The 17,233-nt window shown below is 36.3% G+C and overlaps 2 protein-coding genes across 9 annotated transcripts in view; one reads left to right on the plus strand and one right to left on the minus strand.

Moving 5' to 3' along the window:
- The first annotated feature begins 765 nt into the window (after positions 1–765).
- Positions 766–4,887, plus strand: cryaa (crystallin, alpha A). Of its 2 annotated transcripts, NM_152950.2 has the most exon segments (4): positions 786–1,082; positions 1,528–1,650; positions 3,833–4,349; positions 4,424–4,887. In NM_152950.2, coding segments are annotated over 3 exon segments (522 nt in total). In that variant the 5' UTR covers positions 786–890; the 3' UTR covers positions 4,040–4,349; positions 4,424–4,887.
- Positions 4,675–17,233, minus strand: part of hsf2bp (heat shock transcription factor 2 binding protein) — a 45,751-nt gene continuing 33,192 nt past the window's right edge. For 4 of the 7 annotated variants that reach the window (XM_068220433.2, XM_073947895.1, XM_073947889.1 and 1 more), the window contains 2 exons: positions 14,999–15,183; positions 4,675–6,395 (listed from right to left, as the gene is read on the minus strand). In XM_068220433.2, the coding sequence (XP_068076534.2) occupies positions 6,294–6,395; positions 14,999–15,183 (287 nt within the window). In that variant the 3' untranslated portion in view covers positions 4,675–6,293. 7 annotated transcript variants of the gene reach the window in all.

Genomic DNA, 17,233 nt, shown 5'->3' on the forward strand with positions numbered 1-17,233 from the left:
CTAATTAACATAATGACTTCAAAACAGCAGTTTTGAATAACAGTTCAGTAAGTATGGCAAAACAATAAATCTTATTACTCCTGATTTGTCCTTAAATTGTCATTTTTAATATGGCAATAAACGATCTTCAGAGAAACTTGCATTGGTAAATAGTTTCAGCCTATGCATATGTAGTTATTCAAACTGTAATGACTATTTTACAGTATTATATGTTTATAATAGTTTGATCCAATAAATCCAGATTTATATGCTTTTCAACATAAAATTGTGAAATGCACAGAATGTACATATACAATACATTTCCTACAATAATGCTCTCTTTTCTATTAATAGTGTGCATTCAGTGCAGGATGTTATGTATTTATTTTCTGTAGTGCAAACTTTTTCAAAGAATTTTCCAGTCTAAGCTTTTCAGTCAAGAAAAAAAAAAAGCGTCTGATTATCTGTGATATTTAAAAAAATTAGCTCTTAAATCTGGTGAACCAAGTGGCCACAACACATTAAATACTGACGTTCTACAGCCATGTAGCTTCATCTGGTCTGGTTTGTTTTGGCAGGCACTTATTTTCCGGTGATAGTTGGCCACAAGAGTATTGTCTGAGCCATTTAGTGCTAGACTGTCATTCTCAGGTCAGAGTCCACCCCGCTGATTCTGCTGACAACACTGTTCCCACCATGAGATAATGCCATTCCAGAGAGATCCATTTGTAAGCCCCTCTTTCTGCAGCACAGGTATATAACCAGGGGTCTGCCTCCACTAAGGCCGGCACACATCATTTGGGGATCTTTGTACTGTACTAGCCTCTATTAGCCTCCTACTTGTGTTCAGTTCACATCTTTTGTTCATCAGGTGCAATAAGTTACAGTAAGGAGTTACCAGGTCTGACATTATGGATATTGCCATCCAACACCCTTGGTTCAGACGCACACTGGGCTACCCCACCCGACTCTTTGATCAGTTCTTTGGAGAAGGCCTGTTCGATTATGACCTATTCCCCTTCACCACTTCAACTGTCAGCCCTTACTATCGACACTCACTCTTCCGCAACATCCTGGACTCCTCCAACTCAGGTGTCTCTGAGGTATTGAATTACTTTATTGCTAATTGAGAGAATATTTTGATTTACTAACTTAAATGATGCTGAAAACCACTATGCGGGAGCGGGGTGAAGGTTGTGTGTGCGGGGGTCTGGGGGGATTCATATACTAAAAAAATTAAAGTATAAGAATCCTTAAAGTTTTTCCTTCAGAAATGAAATTGAAATGAATCATAAAAATGAAGCAAGATAATGGACAAGATTCAAATTCAGACTAAATTGTACAAACTAACAAAGCTGACAGATACAGTGCTATAAACAAATATTTAGAAATTTAAGTACATTTAATCCATCTAATGACAAACTATATTGAAATTTAACCAAATCATCAGCAAGAAGTTTTGGATTTACCTCCAATTATATGCTCTAAAATAAGCTGTTTTAAAGTTGATGTCCAACACTTTTTCTCTTTTGCTCACTATTTCTCCAGGTGAGGTCTGACAGAGAAAAATTTACAGTTTATCTGGATGTGAAACATTTCTCTCCTGATGAGCTCAGTGTCAAGGTGACAGATGACTATGTGGAGATCCAGGGCAAGCATGGAGAAAGACAGGTGAGCTCACAGATCATTAGTACATAAAAGTTAAGGAATTCATGGCGTCACAGTGATGCAGTGGGTTGCACAATTGCCTCACAGCAAGAAGGTCGCGGATTCCCGCCCTGGCTGGGTCATTTGGCATTTCTGTGTGGAGTGTGCATGTTCTCTATGTGTTCACGTGGGTTTCCTACGGGTGCTCTGTTTTACCCCACAATCCAAAGACATGCGCTATGGGTGAATTGGGTAAGCTAAATTGTCTGCTCCGTTGCAGGATCCACTGCGTAAAGCAAATGCTGGTTCATTCTGCTGTGACGACCCCTCATTCCTTGATGTGTATTGTAATATTGCTTTGTTCATATTTGACTCTTCAGGCAAAGATGTGCAAACAAAGATTTTTATAACTATCTGTTCGCCAAAATGGTGCAGAACACACAAACTGACATCCATGTCACACTAGGTCATCTGAACCGTGCATGAGTGCATTTGACCACTCAGTTCTCGTTTGTTTAACTAGTGTGAGTGCTCCGTGTGTTAATAGCACCGGAAGAATTACAATATTTTGAATTACTGGATGTGAAATGACTTAAAATAATAAAGCAGAGTGTGAATAAATCAGGAACAATTTATGATAACAGAACATGAATATAGATGTACTAATATGTAAACTAAACATTACATTATTATGAATTAATGATAAGGCATGTGCTAATCATAAACTATTGTTAATGACAAGTCATATGAGTTTGAGTAAATAACGACCACCATTACTTGTTAGTACATGTTATTAATTAATGTATTAATTAACATTTAAGTTTAAGCTAAATTTAAAATTAAATTTGTTAATGTATAATTATGTCATGACTACTTGGAGGGGCACATCACCATTAACTCATCCTTAACTCCTCATGAACTCCTGTGTTTAAACTGTTGATGTTGACAAATGTTTTCTTTTGTTATTTAGTGTAAACACGCTAGACGGACATGCATAAGGAGTTCATGAGTAGATAAGAATGGGTTAATAATGATGTGCCCCTCCGAGTATAGGCATGATATAATTATAAATTAGCATATCATGAGTTCATAATGGTTAAATTAAGCGTAAACTAATGGAGTAATTAACACATTAATAGACAAACAATCTTGTACTAAAAAGTGATTGAGGTAGTTGTTGTTCACACATGAACTCTTGTGACTCATGTTGAAGTTAAAGTTAGTTCATGCTTAGCGCATGCATTAACAAATCCTAAGCCCATATTAAAGTAATGTTTAGTTAATATAATAATAACACATCATTATTTATGTACTGTTTTGTAAAGTGCTACAAATAAATCAATGTACTTCTAAGTATAAAAGTTCTACATTTCAAATTTCTAAATATAAAAAAAGAAATAAAAATATAGTGTTTTGGTTCCCCTAGCGTCCTGAGCCCACATGCCTAGCACCCCTGATTCTAGTGCAGCTGAGTGTTCTATTGAATTCAAGCAAACTATTATGCAAATAAAACAAGTAAATCACATTCTGAGGAACTTGAATGATCTGAAATGTATATGACACAAGGAGTGTGCCTTTTTACAAAGAAAAAAAAAGCCCTTTACAATTATTTCAACTTTAATCATTATTTAAATGATTCAGAACAAATTAACAACAAAATGTATAACATAATATATAACAACACTATCACCTCATACTGTATCTATATCTGTTTTTGTCTCACTTTAGATTTTATTCTTCTCTTTTTTATTTATATTCCAAATCTCTTAAGCCACTTTTTCATAGGTTCTGGGCTAAGCAGGTTCATGTTGTTCTAATCAGGAATAAAACTATATTGATCCAAAAGTAAACTGAACTAATTTGTGAAGTTCAGACCAATTTAGGCTTTCTTTAGAGCTAAAGTTTTGACAAAAAAAAAAAAGAAATCAAGGCTACTTCTCAATTTTTTTTTTACAATACTTTATTATTTACAAATGTATTCCTCATTATATTCATTTAGCAGAGTTAATCCTGAACATAATTTATTAAAGTAAAAAAAGAGCTTTGCAGATAGAAACCAGGTGCGCCTTGATGTCTAGTATTTAAAATTTTCTCAGGTAATCTCTAATAAAGTGAAGAGTTAGTAACATCTCAAATGGGCTTAAACTGTAAATAGGTGTTACCTTTTACATTCGTTTTTAAGCGTTTCTGTTGGTTGGCTCCACAGGATGATCATGGCTACATCTCCCGTGAGTTCCATCGTCGCTACCGCCTGCCTTCCAATGTGGACCAGTCTGCCATCACCTGCACACTGTCTGCTGATGGCCTGCTCACTCTTTGTGGACCCAAGACAAGTGGCATAGATGCTGGCCGTGGAGATCGCACCATCCCTGTTACCCGCGAGGACAAGAGCAACTCGGGCTCTTCCTCCTAGACAGGCTGAACCCACAGCCAGGTGGTGGTATGGAGGTGTGAGTGGGGCTGAATGGGGGGCCTAGGCTTTAATTTCAGAGGGCATCTAAAGGTGGATTCAAGCAAATCCTCTATTTGTTTATCACTAAGCAAGTCCCTCCTCCCACCTCCGGGTGTCAGTGTATATCTGGCCCTATATTCTTTCATTTGACTACACTAGCTAATAATCTTCATAATCCACTATGATTGTTTTTTTTTTTCCTTATATGCTACTCACACAGGAAATGGACCAGGCTGATTGGATGACAGTCACAATATCATTTCGTATATGTATATATATATATATATATATATATATATATATATATATATATGTATATATATGTATATATATATATATATATATATATATATATATATATATATATATATATATATATATATATATATATATATATATATATATATATATAAGCATCTGTCCCACTTTCCAGTCGGCAGTTAAGTGACAAGCAATTCTGAATTCTACAAGCTTCTGATTTTGACCAACCTGGTGACAGAGTAAAAGTGATCATTATTTAAATGCATATTTCTTTTGCTGTAGAGAACACATAGTTCTGAGAAGGGATGTCAACAGGGGTTTAAGAGCTTATTTAAAAAAAAAAAAATTCTGTTTGACGACTTAATCCAAAAGAGATTTTATAACTGGCACCAGTCAAACCTCCGCTTTCTCCCTAACCTGTGTCAAGACCTCTTTTGTCATCGACTCTTTCTCGTCTTGTAGGGTTAGCCTTGTTCTACTGATTACTGACTCCACATGGGGCCATAAAAAGTGATCAAAGATAATAAAGATGTAACCTTAACCTTTCAGAAAATTGTGTTTGTTTCTTACTATATATGATGCAATTTTACAAGTCACAGAAATATAAAATCAAGCCACAGAACACATATGGGATAATGTGTATGCAATTTGTTTACAATGTTTTTAGACACTTTTAAGTGTTGAAAGTGTCTTATAGCAGTGGTACTCAAACGTTTTACAACAAGTACCACCTCAGATAGTATTGTCTCTTCAAGTACCTCCATGACCAGCATGTAAATACAGTAGAATATATAGAATGGCGTTATTCAGCTACAGCTCTGCACAGTTAAAAAAAAAAGGTTTATTTCTGAAAATAAATTGTGATATTTATAGAATATTTAATATTATCTGCTCCTTTTTTCAATGTGACTGTGCTTACAGTTAAAACTATGTAAATATTTTTTAAAGTAAAAAAAGTTAGGCTACTACCCTTAAAAAGTAAAAAAACAACACAAACCAGTGCTATGGTTAAATGTAAAGTATAGTGAACAAGGGAGTTACACTCATCAGCAATAACCTGTAGGTGCTCACGCTAAAATAATGAAGAAAATCATTATTTTCTTCCACCTCCTGCATCGGTGGTCAGTTTCTCGAGTTACACTTCCCCCTCCTGGGAGCCCTTTACCAGTATGGCGGCGGTATTGACACATGCGTGACTCATTTGTTATATGTATGTTGCTTTTTTAGATTGTTCAATAAAGGAGATTACGTGTGCCAGTGGTCAGTGCCGTAAGGCTTCATGCAGGACTATGTTCACAAACTACTCAACAAGTGTCTTAAGTTTACAAAAAACTATAAAGCAATAAATTGCAATTTTGACCGTTTTTTTTCTTAAATTGAGATGCTGCTGCTAACATTAATTTAGAGATGCAACCTTTTCAGTTTCAAACTGCTCTCTGCACATCAGCAATTTTAATCTTGTTTTACAGCTGTGCACTTGTTTTACATTGCTACAATTCTACAAAACATGCTGTTAATAAACAAAATTCATATTACATTTTAAACATTGTAAAACGACACTAATAAGCAATGGGAAAGGCGTTGTGTCACTACATACATTATCAGGAAAATGATAAAACGACAAACTCAGATAAATAATGTTTTTATGGTCATGTTTTTATTAATCCTGTTGAATCAAATGAAAGGAGTTTAATCTTCTGTAATCCTAAGCTATAAGGATTTTCCATAGATTGGCAATTCCTGGGTTTTTTGTGGCCGGTGCACCAAGGGCTCCTTACCCTGCTGGTTCCAGTCAGGTCTTCAGGTCATTTGTTCCCTTCCCTGCCTGCCTGTGTCAAGCTCCCTACACTGACTGACCCTTTAGTTTGCCTTTCTGCCTCTCCCTGGACTATTGGATGCCATCTTTTGTGTGAATCTATCCTTCAGTCAAGCTGTCAAGTCAAGCATGCTTTGCTCAATACAGTATGTTTCGTGTGTTGCTATTATTGTCTAATTGTGGTTGGAGCTCAACTTTGGAGGTCATCGTCCCACCAGAACAGAGTTTGGACACCGCTGCCTGAAACACAAGCACATTGTATATGAGCATGTTTCTTGTCTTTCATATGGAGGCTGCACTTTGGGTGGCTCTTTGCCTCCATGCTGTGCATTTAAAATCCTTTAACGGACAACAAGACATTGATTATCTCTTGCTTGAACTAGAGGTCTGCATAAGGGATCTGCATGTAAGATCTCCTGTAAGATTTTATTCCACACCCGACTGCTCCTGCCATATATTCAGCCTCTGCCGTATATTCACCCACTGCCCGACCCGACCTGTCTTCTACCCCACTGGACCGTTCCTGCTAAATTTAGATCTGGTTTCCAAAATCTCAGGTTTAAATTGGGTACTACCAAAAGTGACAGATAATAGATAAAACTTTATTTTGTGCAAGAATTGTAGGCTAAATGTAAGTTTTGTTTGCCCCTTTATGAAAAACATGAGTGTGTTTCAGTCTTGTGACTGCTAAAGGGTAAAACTTTAAGGTATTATCACATTACGCAAAGTTTTTTTTTTCATTTACGTCTATGACGCATGAAAAAGTCTCCCATATATCAAACTTGCCTTATGTTGTTCCCCTAACAGTAAACTGACCATTTTCTAAAGCAAGCTGAAGGACAGCACATCTTCATTTTGCTCTACCATGTTGGAATGGGTGTCAAGGGTGGACAATGGGTGTCCAAATCCTGATTCGATTACATTTTCGATTCTAAAGGCACGATTCAATTCGATTTTCGATTATGAATAATTAATTAACTAATGACCAATTAATTATTTGTTGCCTACCGTTTAAACTACCTGACCTGGATGGTTTTTGTTTTACCCATAAACAAATCATACAGTAAATAAATAAAGGCAAGATACACACATAATTGCCACCTGTCAATCACGTTTTCTGCGGGACTCGTGAATAGGCAGTGATCTGTGTCATTATATTGGCGTCGGTAAAAAAGACGCACAACCAACAGGAACCAGCCAACAGTATCTGAGGTGTGCGCTAAAATGACTAAGTACAAATGAGTGAAAGATTGAAGCAGTCCTCTGACTGCCTGGACCTGCTGTCTCGAGCGAATGGCTGTGAGTGCGTCTGTGTCTGTGTGGTCACGTGATGTGCATTTTCAGAGGTAGAGAGGAAGGAGGGCTGCTCAGAAATGCTACACGCCACTGTGTATGTCAAATTGTTGTCGTTCTAAAATGCCATTTAAAAACAAAGACAGTGTAAACAGGGCCTGAGTGTGTTCTTTTCTCGAGCGGATTTGCAACGGCGGCGGGCAGAGGATCGCGATGCCGGTGTTGTCTATCGGACGAACCGTACGTAATACGTACATAGCAGAGCTTGCAAAACTGTGTTTTTTTTTTTTGTCGACAACACAAACGTTGTCAACATAACTCACTGGAAATCCAAAATGCTTACACACCGGCGACTTCATTGAAAGAGGAGAGGGTTTAAGTTCTGTCGACAGGTCTCCTGCTTCTGCAGTTTAACAAGCACTTCAACAAGCCTGTTTTTTTCCCGCTTGGCAAGCCAAGCTGACGTGACATGGGGGCGTGGCAGCATCGACGATTCTATTTTTTGATTCGATAATCGAAATTGAGCATAAATTTAGATCGATTTCGATTAAAAATCAAAATCGCGACCCCCCTACATGTTGGTAATGCCTGCTCTGAGGACCGTTTTGCAGATGATTCACGCACAGAAAAATGCATGTGCAGAAAGCGCTGGTCCATGCTTTTATCATGTGTAACAGTCGTGAGCGCTGGCTTTACCGATGCTCAATAAGAATGAGGAAATCACAGCTATCAGATATGCTGCTCCGAATTAATGTCGGGACTCGGGAGCGTTATATTGTTAGACCACCCACTCCCAATCAAATGACACCAGAGTTACCGACCAGTACCGGGTTTTATTCAGAAAAGTATTACCACGCCGCAAGAAATCTACAGCTGTGGGAATGCAGACCTATAGTCTGATAGTCAAAGATATATTTCTTGAGGCTTGTAAGTTTCATTTAAGAACTGATGTGATCATTAAAAATAATGTGCATATTTTCTTTAAAAAATTATCTTTAAAAAAATGACATTCTGGATTTATTATAAGATATTGAGAACATTTCGCTAATAAAATGAAGATATAAATTTCAATTATTTCTTGAACCAAACTGGTGCAATTATTAGGCTTGATTTGACTATTAAATTAAGCTAAAAAAAAAGGCTTTGTTTATCTCAAGTGAATTGACTCAATGATATGGATTTGATTGAGATGTTTGATTCAGATGTTTGCACAATCTCAACAATGCCAGTGATCAGACAACATTTTGAAGGAGCAGACCAACAGTGAGCATGTTAAGAGGTAAGCATTGACAGTTTTTTTATTTTAGCTCATGTAACTCAATAGCTTGTTCAGGAGCTTAGATTTACACTGATATTTTTAACCACCCAACCATATTTGATTTGTTTGTATGTTCACTGTGAATTATATATTAAAATTGTACAAATATTTTACGTTGCAATTTTGAACAGTAGTGATCAGCCAACAGGGTGGAAGAACAACAGGCCTCTTTGTAATACTAGCTTATTAGCTATACCTCTTAGCTATTCAATAGCTTTTATAGATTTTGTATGTGTGAAGTCATATATAATTTGCCATATTAAATTTCTATATGGGGCATTGTGTTTCTTTGTTTAAACAAAGTCAGTTTCATGTTTATAACATAGTAATAAAATGTATAATGAATAATATTCTACAAACTTAACAAATAACTATTTTTATGATTGTAAAACCTCTACAACATACTGCCTTCTGAAAACTCAAAAGCCTACATTAATTATGCATTTATAAATAATACTGTAAATACTAATATTTGCTTTCTTCATTTTTTAAATGAAATCAGAGATGACAAGAGCTGTTGTCCTCTGTTGCTGGCCAATTTGTATAAAAAAGAAGAGCTTATCCAGGAGTACAATTTAAGTGTCTTAAACCAGCTAAAATACATAGTTTTCAGAAAATGGCATTTAATATTTTTGCATTTTTTACAAAAACCAAAAATATAGCTCAATCACTACATTGTTGAATGCACTATTCCTTGTATGAACATGTTTTTTTCATAAATCTTTTTTTTCTTCTTTTTTTACTAGTATACATTTTGAAAACACCCTGTCAATTCTTAGTCAAAATACTTGATTTTATGTCATTTAGCATTTTGGACATTAAACATTTTGGAGAATTACTCTTCAGAGAGATACAAATGGTTTATTTCCTCATGTCTTTGCATAAAAGCTATTGTAAGGAAGCCTTAAACACATGAAATGTATAATTGCATAATAATAAATGTAATGTTTGTTTTACAGTGTGAGACTGCGGGTGCACAGACAACTGCTGCCTTGTTGGATGACCAACCACAAGTAATTCTGCATTGTCTTGGAGGATGAGTGAGGCATAGCTGGCTTGGAAAATCTTTTTAGAAATGCTGAACTGGATTTATAAAAATATTCCCTAAATTAAAATCAGCCAAAAACAACCTTATATTAGGTTCAGACACAAATCCACTGCTTCAACCTTTTGGTAAAATTTCAGTACCATTTTATGTGGTATACAATTTTGTCAGATTTTGTCTAAAATGTGACTATTCCTACTTACAAAAGAAAGTTTGAATGAACATTTTTTCCATTACATGCACTGTTAACTCTTACAGTAGATTATGCAGTAAATAACTGTAAAATAGCCAGTGTTTTGCTGTAATAACAGGAAACAGTATTTTACTGAAAAATGAGTAGGATTTGTATGAAATTGTGTAGTGCAAAGAATGATTAACAGTAATTAACTTTATGTAGCCATTACAGGTAGTAACTGTGACAATAAATGGTAAAATACTGTTCCACCAATACTGTCTCATCTACTCTGATGCTTTATGGTGCTATATAGAATATTGTATTTATCTTAATGCAAAAAACAATGGATTTAGACATTGACACATACACAGGATGTCTGTCTTATTTCAAAAACAAAATTGTAAAAAAAAGTTTTTAGAATATGTTGGCCCTTAAAGGGAGCCAGGTGTTTAATTTGTTTACTTCTGAGTGCTCCTGTTACGAAGGGTGTGACACAGAGGGATCCATTTGCAGTAAGTTTATTAAACACAGTTTAATAATAAGCACACAGTAGATACTGGTGTGCGAACTCACATGAAACACAGGCTTATAAGGTCGATAGGCTGGCGGCTGGCAATCATAAGTCGGTGTAGCAGGCATGGGTCAGAGGCAGGCGGCTGGGATCAAAGACGGTAATACAAAGCAAGGTTCTAGACAGGCGGCAGGCAAGGCAAGGTCAAGGAACAGTCCGGGTTAGCAACAGGAGATCAGGCAAGGATGAATAACGCTCAGTAATGTCAGCAAGGCAGAACAAGACTTCGCACTGAAGAGAGTGTGAGAGCTGCTTATATGCGTGTGAGTGCAATCAGGTTATCTGTGTCAGGTGTGCAGCAATCAGTGTCTGAATGGTGTGAGGATAACGTAATGTCAATAGTCCGGTGATGATGACCTCTGCTGGCCAGCGAGGGGAATGACTGGGACCGAGCCGGTGACAGCTCCATTCTCTGTTTAGCAGTTCAGATGCAGAGTCTGATGTTTTAATCCATAAATCTACAATGAGTAAGTAAAATGTGTTCAAATGTTTTTGAGGGTTTGTAAGTCTGTGTATTGACTTATATTGTTGTTGTCTTGAACTGTGTACTTGAAGGCTACATTGTTAGCTAATTAGCCTCTCCTTATATAACTTCTTACAATACTTTCATTTAAGTATATTTATTCATTGGATATTGCTTATTTCCAAATGTACATTCTTTTTGGCAAAAAAAAAACAGAATTTATACACATAAAAACCATTAAATTCTAATCTCCTCAGTTAGTGAGCTGACGTGCACAAGAATCATCACAGGGATTCACAAACCTCTACTCTCAGGTCCCAGGTTGTTAATTTGTTGCTAAGTATTTTTCAGAGCTGTGTTTCCAACTGTGAATTCCTAAGGACAATAGAAATGTTTGTTTTCTTAAACAATTTTAAAGAGCCCATATTATGGGTTTTTGAAAATGACCTTCCATGTAGTGGGTAACACAGCTCTAAGTGAAGTGAAATATCCAGCTAAGGCTTAAATCTGTAAGTGTACAGTGTTTAAAACTGTTGATTCATCTATAAAAGAGTCAACTCATAATGCTTCAAATGAGTCGTCTTGATAACGATTCATTAGGTTTTTTGCGATGGCGCAGCTACGAAACACAAGTAGTTGCGCGGGCAAACCCGGGAGATTTGAAACTTGCAGCCCCGTCCACTAACACAAAAAAAAAGCCATACACACACACAGACACCAGTCGAATAAAGTCATGCTGTGCAGATGGATATTATTGACAGTCTCTACCCAAAGATGAAACTTTGAAGAGTCAGTGATTGAGGTTTATTTTAGCAAAAAATATCTCAGCAATATAGCCCAGCCTAGTGCAATGCTTCTGGAAACTACATGCTTACAACAAAGACTTCATCGGCCGTTTGTTAAAGGAAGGACCAGAAAAGAGAACTGATGGACGGGACTATGTCAGAACATGGATCAGTGAATCATGAATCAGTTTCTTCCTCCATATCACAAGTGTAAGTATATGTGATTAAAATTGAAAACGCGACGCATGCTGCTTTGTTTACGGATCATCAGCTGTTCCTACACACATGCAACGGTGAAGTTTCAAAATAGTTCAACTCAGGTTCGAGGTGAGTTGTCTAAATTGCACCCAGCAAGCTGAACTGGTGCTCTAGGCGAACGGCGATCACACCGCCCCAACCCGAAAGTGCATTCTCTGTTTTTGAATGTTTTGGTGTTGTGTCCTCTGTGGAGGAAGGTAATGTGTGTGTGTGTGTGTGTGTGTGTGTGTGTGTGTGTGTGTGTGTGTGTGTGTGTGTGTGTGTGTGTGTGTGTTGATCTCCTCGCCAGTTCTTAGAGTTTTTGCTCAATAAAATAGTTACTCGTCTGTATTTTCAAGTCCATCGTCTGTATTTACATTCACCCACTGGCAGCCAAAATTCACGCCTTACACTATAAAGCGTGTTTGCACTCTGACTACTTCTATATTGTTGATTAGCTGCTGGACATTTCACTCTGTCTCGTGCTGAAGGTTGTCAGTGTTAACCAATCGCAGTAGGCTGTCATCAGGCCAATCAATGCAGATAAGCTTCGTGCTAAGGAGGGGTTTGGGAACAAATGAATCACTGAACGATTCAAATGGGAGTCGCTGGGATAATTAGCTAAAAATAAATGCAGATTATAAGACCATGCAAGCGTTTTTTGACCTTGCATGCATATTAAACTGTTGTTAGAGACCCTTACAACCAAAATATTACCCTAATTCATGTATAATAGGGGCTCTTTAAGTAAATAATAATAAGATTGGATACTTTAGACTCTCTGTGTTGCCGAATTTATTTGAGTTTTGTTTTTATAATTATTTTAAAGTATGTGTGTGTATAATTTTGATATGCAAATTTTTTTACAATTATTTGAAACTTAAAAAAACTTTGTCTTTAACCTTATATTATTGTAGCCTTGTATATCAGAAGTCAAGTAATAAATTGATAAATCAGGTTATTTGTTTATTTTTTTATTATTACTACAGGTTTGGAATAACATGAGGATTAGTGCTGAACAATTTTACATTTTTTTGCTTTGGATGGAGTTTGTTAATTAATTAATTTATATTGTTTTTTTTTATTAGATATGTGATAAATGTAGGCAGTTGCTTAAATGTTGTCAAACTCCGTTCCTGGAGGGCTGCAGCCAGCAGAGTTTAGTTCTCACTCTGCTTCAACATTACCTGTAGACTTCTAATAAGCCTCAATTAGTTTGATCAGGTGTGTTTGCTGTCAAAACAATAAAATACATGTGTCTGAAGAATTTATATGCTTTCTAATTTAATACCACTTCAGAATACTGATTTATAGTAACACTACAATAACTCTAAATGACATACCATTAATGTGTATGCAGTATGATGCTGTGAGTTGTAACACTATAGTACAGTAAGTAACTGTAAGCAGTTTCCAGTTAGTTGCTGCTACTGCTCTATTACAGTAACTGAAAGCACTGTTGCCAGCTACTCACTCTAATGGTTAAGTTACAGTAATTAGTAAGTTACAGTGTTGCCAGTTAGTCACTGTTATGGTTTAATTACATTAATTCACTGTCAACACTGGTGCCTGTTACTCACTGTAACCAAACCATTACAGTGAGTAGCTGGCAACAGAGTTGCCAGTATTATACTGTATAAAAGCCTGGTAAGGGCTAACAGTGTGGATAAATCACTTTTTTCAGAACTTAAAACTTCAGTAAATTCTTAATAGATTTGTTTAACATAACAAACCGTTTTGTTGTCAATGCAACCAAAAAAATGCAATGTGTATGTATTTCAATATAAATTATATATTTTTCATTTTATGATTGAGTAATTTTGATGAATAAATATGAGTAAATTGTGGTTGATTAGCTTAAATTAGAAAAGAACTTTTGACTAATAATATTAAAATCATCATCTATCACTCAAAAAAATTAACAAATTTTCACCTGATTTATTCAAGTAGGTTTTGCTGAAAAAAATCAAGTCTTGAAAACTACATGATTTTTAAGTAAATAGTAGATAAGAATTTTTTACAGTGTATGCTGGTGTTTACTGCATTGATTTAATGAATTTCTCCTTGCACTGAACCAACTGGATCATCAGAACAATCACCACAGATTAGTGTCATGCAAAGGAGTTGAGAAAAAATGAATTGCAAAATAAATCATATGGAAGTCTTTGGGTTAATTAGGTAAACAAAAATGAATATTTTGTAAAAATAAAAGTGTTTTTTGGCATTGTATGCATATCAGCATGTTGTTGGAAACCCCCAAAACCAAAATACGACCATTTATAATGCACAATAAGGGCTCTTTGATTAGCAGTAGTTTGGTTGTTTTAATTATTTATTCATTTTTGCGCAAGTATGAACATTTTTACAAATATAGCCTCTATTTGTAGTGATAAAATCTGTACTGACAAGGGGACTAGAGATACCTACTTTCACCATAGTAAAAAAGTATCTTATCAAAAATCAATGGTATAATTTTTTGTCTTCTCTATCAAAGACCCTATGTTCATGTCTCATAAAATGTTTTATGACCTTAGCTTTATTTCGAAAGAATTACCTAATTTCACCAATATTATATACACAACAGTATTATGCAATTTAAAGTAAAGTTTTTTAAGATGTACAGATGAACTTATCTGATTATCAGATTAAAGAAAAAAAAAACTTTTTGTGTATAACCTGAAAGATAATGTACCAACATGGAAAAGACTTTATACAATATAAGTAGATTGAAAACTGGTTATTTGTCAACAAAAGAAGCTTAAAATTGCTTCAGTTTTGTTGAAAATCCCTTATTAGGTTTCTTTGGTTGATTACACCAGGAACATGGGCAACTGTCATGGCATGGACAAGTAATCTAATCTAGACCCATAGAGTCTAAATTAAACCTAGACTGCCCTTTTTAATCCAAACACTGCTCCTTCTCTGTGAATGTAGTTTGGGAGTTTGTAAAACTAACCAGATCTTCCAGTGTCTCCTGGGCTGTTTGTTTGAGAGTGGGATGGCAGCTTGAAACTAGATGGTTGATACGACTGAGGGGGAAAGAGCGTCGAAAGTCAGTAGCCATGCCAGGCATGATTTCTCTTTCCAGTATTAAAGACTGAAGGAGCCTCAATGACTGCAGGCACACTTCTGGATCAGGGTCTGTGAGAGGAAGAAAACACATTTCGTTTTATCTCAAGAGGCTAGAGAGCATCATAGACTACTGTAGCCACAACATCAAACCCGAAACTGTGTTCTATCTTACCAGACAATGCTAGATCAAGGGATAAAACATATTTTTGTCCTCTTTCCTAATCAGCGACTTTGAGCTACTGATTATGTGATTTATTTAATATTAAATTGTAACATATAAAGCTGAACATTTTGAAAATTTTTACATGAAAAATACACCAACTACATTTTGCGAGCTGAGGTGCTTATATTAATTTTCTCAGACATATCAAAATAAGTGTACAAAGTAAGTACATACACACACACACACACAAACAAATATTTAAAAGGAGGAGAGACAGCAGTGGAAGACGAGAGAGGACCAGGGGCCTCATGTACGAAGACTTGCGTTGAATTCATACTAAAACATTGCATACGTAAAAAGCTGTCACTGTGTGTACGCAGTAAAAAAATCAGATGTATGAAACACTGCGTACACGTAATCCCACGCATAATCTCTTTGTACAATTTGGGGCACGTGTAGATTTTTAAATAAACTACTTGCAATACCTAAGTACAAAATTTTTTGAATACTTTTTAAACCAAAATTTCAAAACCATAATGCCCTTTTTGAAAAAACTTCTTTGACACAAGCTGTATTTTGTGAACTGTTACTGCAAAACTACACACAAATGTATCAGATTGAGCTTAGTTAGCACACAAAGAAGAAGAAGGAAAAAAAGTAGAAGAGGTCAAAGACACCAGAGAGGTGGAGAAAGAGGAGAAGAGAGAGGAAAAAGAACAAGAACAAAAAAAGGTCAAGGATGCCAGAGTGGTGGTGGAGGAGAAGGAAGAGAAGAGGTCAAGGACACCAGAGTGGTAGTGGAAATGAGAAAGAGAAGAAAATGAGGAGGAGGAAGAAGAAGAGGTCAAAAACACCAAAGTGATGGCAGAAGAGGAAGAAGAGAAGAAGAGGTCAGAGACACCCGAGTGGTGGAATAGGAGAAAAAAAAGAGGAATAAGAAAAAGAGGTAAAAGACACCAGAGTGGTTGAGGAAAAAGAGAATAAGAAGGAGAGGAGGAGGGAAGAAGAAGAAGAGGTAAAGGAAACATAAGTGGTGATGAAGGAGGAGGACAAAGAAGAAGTCAAAGACATTAGAGTGGTGGCACAAGAGGAGAAAAGGAGAAGGAAGAAGAAAAAGAAGAGGAAGAAGAAAACGAAGGAGAGGGGGGAAAAGACGAAGAAGAGGAGATCAAGGACATCAGAGTGGTGCTGGAAAAGGAGAAGTAAGAGAAGAAGAGATAAAAGACACCAGTGGTGGCTAAAGAGAAGAAGAAGAGGAGGACGAGGGAGAAAAGAGAAGACGAAAAATAAGAAGTCAAAGACACCAGAGTGGTGGCAGAAGAGCAGAAGGAGAGAAGGAAAGCGAAGAGGGCAAGGACCCCAGAGTGGTGGTGGAAAAGGAGAAAGAAAAGAGGAGGAAGAAGAAGAAGAGGTCAAAAGCACCAGAGTGGTGGTGGTAGAGGAAGAAGAGAAGAAGAAAAGGTCAGAGTGGTGGTGGAAGAGGAGGAGTAGAAGAAGAAAAAGAGATCATCGGCTGTATCTCAATATGCATTCTTGTCTGTACTTGCGACCTTGTGTCCTCGTGAAATGTCATCAAACGTCACCGAAGTACTATTCCAGTTTAAAGTTGACATTTTGCCAAGTACAGATAAAAATCCCGGATGTGTGCTAGCTCTGCCCCTTTTTCCAAGGATGCTTCGAGAGGTGACTTGTGGGAACTTACAAAGCACAGGTGTCCCTGAATGCATTGCAGCGTAACCAGCAAATGCTAATGGTGGGGAGAAAACCCGCACAGTTTTAAAATGCTCGTTTGTTGTGTTACAAATTTAAGTTTTAAGAGTTTTTCAGGCGAGAATATAGTTGCTTTAAACTCAAATCTGCAGTGTATTTCTAAATATAGCACGTCTTGTGCTATCTTTAGAAAATTAAATTCACATTTACAGTGATTTATGTTTACATTTTCTTAAATCAAAAATC

The sequence above is a fragment of the Danio rerio genome, chromosome 1, assembly GCF_049306965.1.
Source record: "Danio rerio strain Tuebingen ecotype United States chromosome 1, GRCz12tu, whole genome shotgun sequence".
In the NCBI taxonomy this organism is placed as follows: domain Eukaryota; kingdom Metazoa; phylum Chordata; class Actinopteri; order Cypriniformes; family Danionidae; genus Danio; species Danio rerio.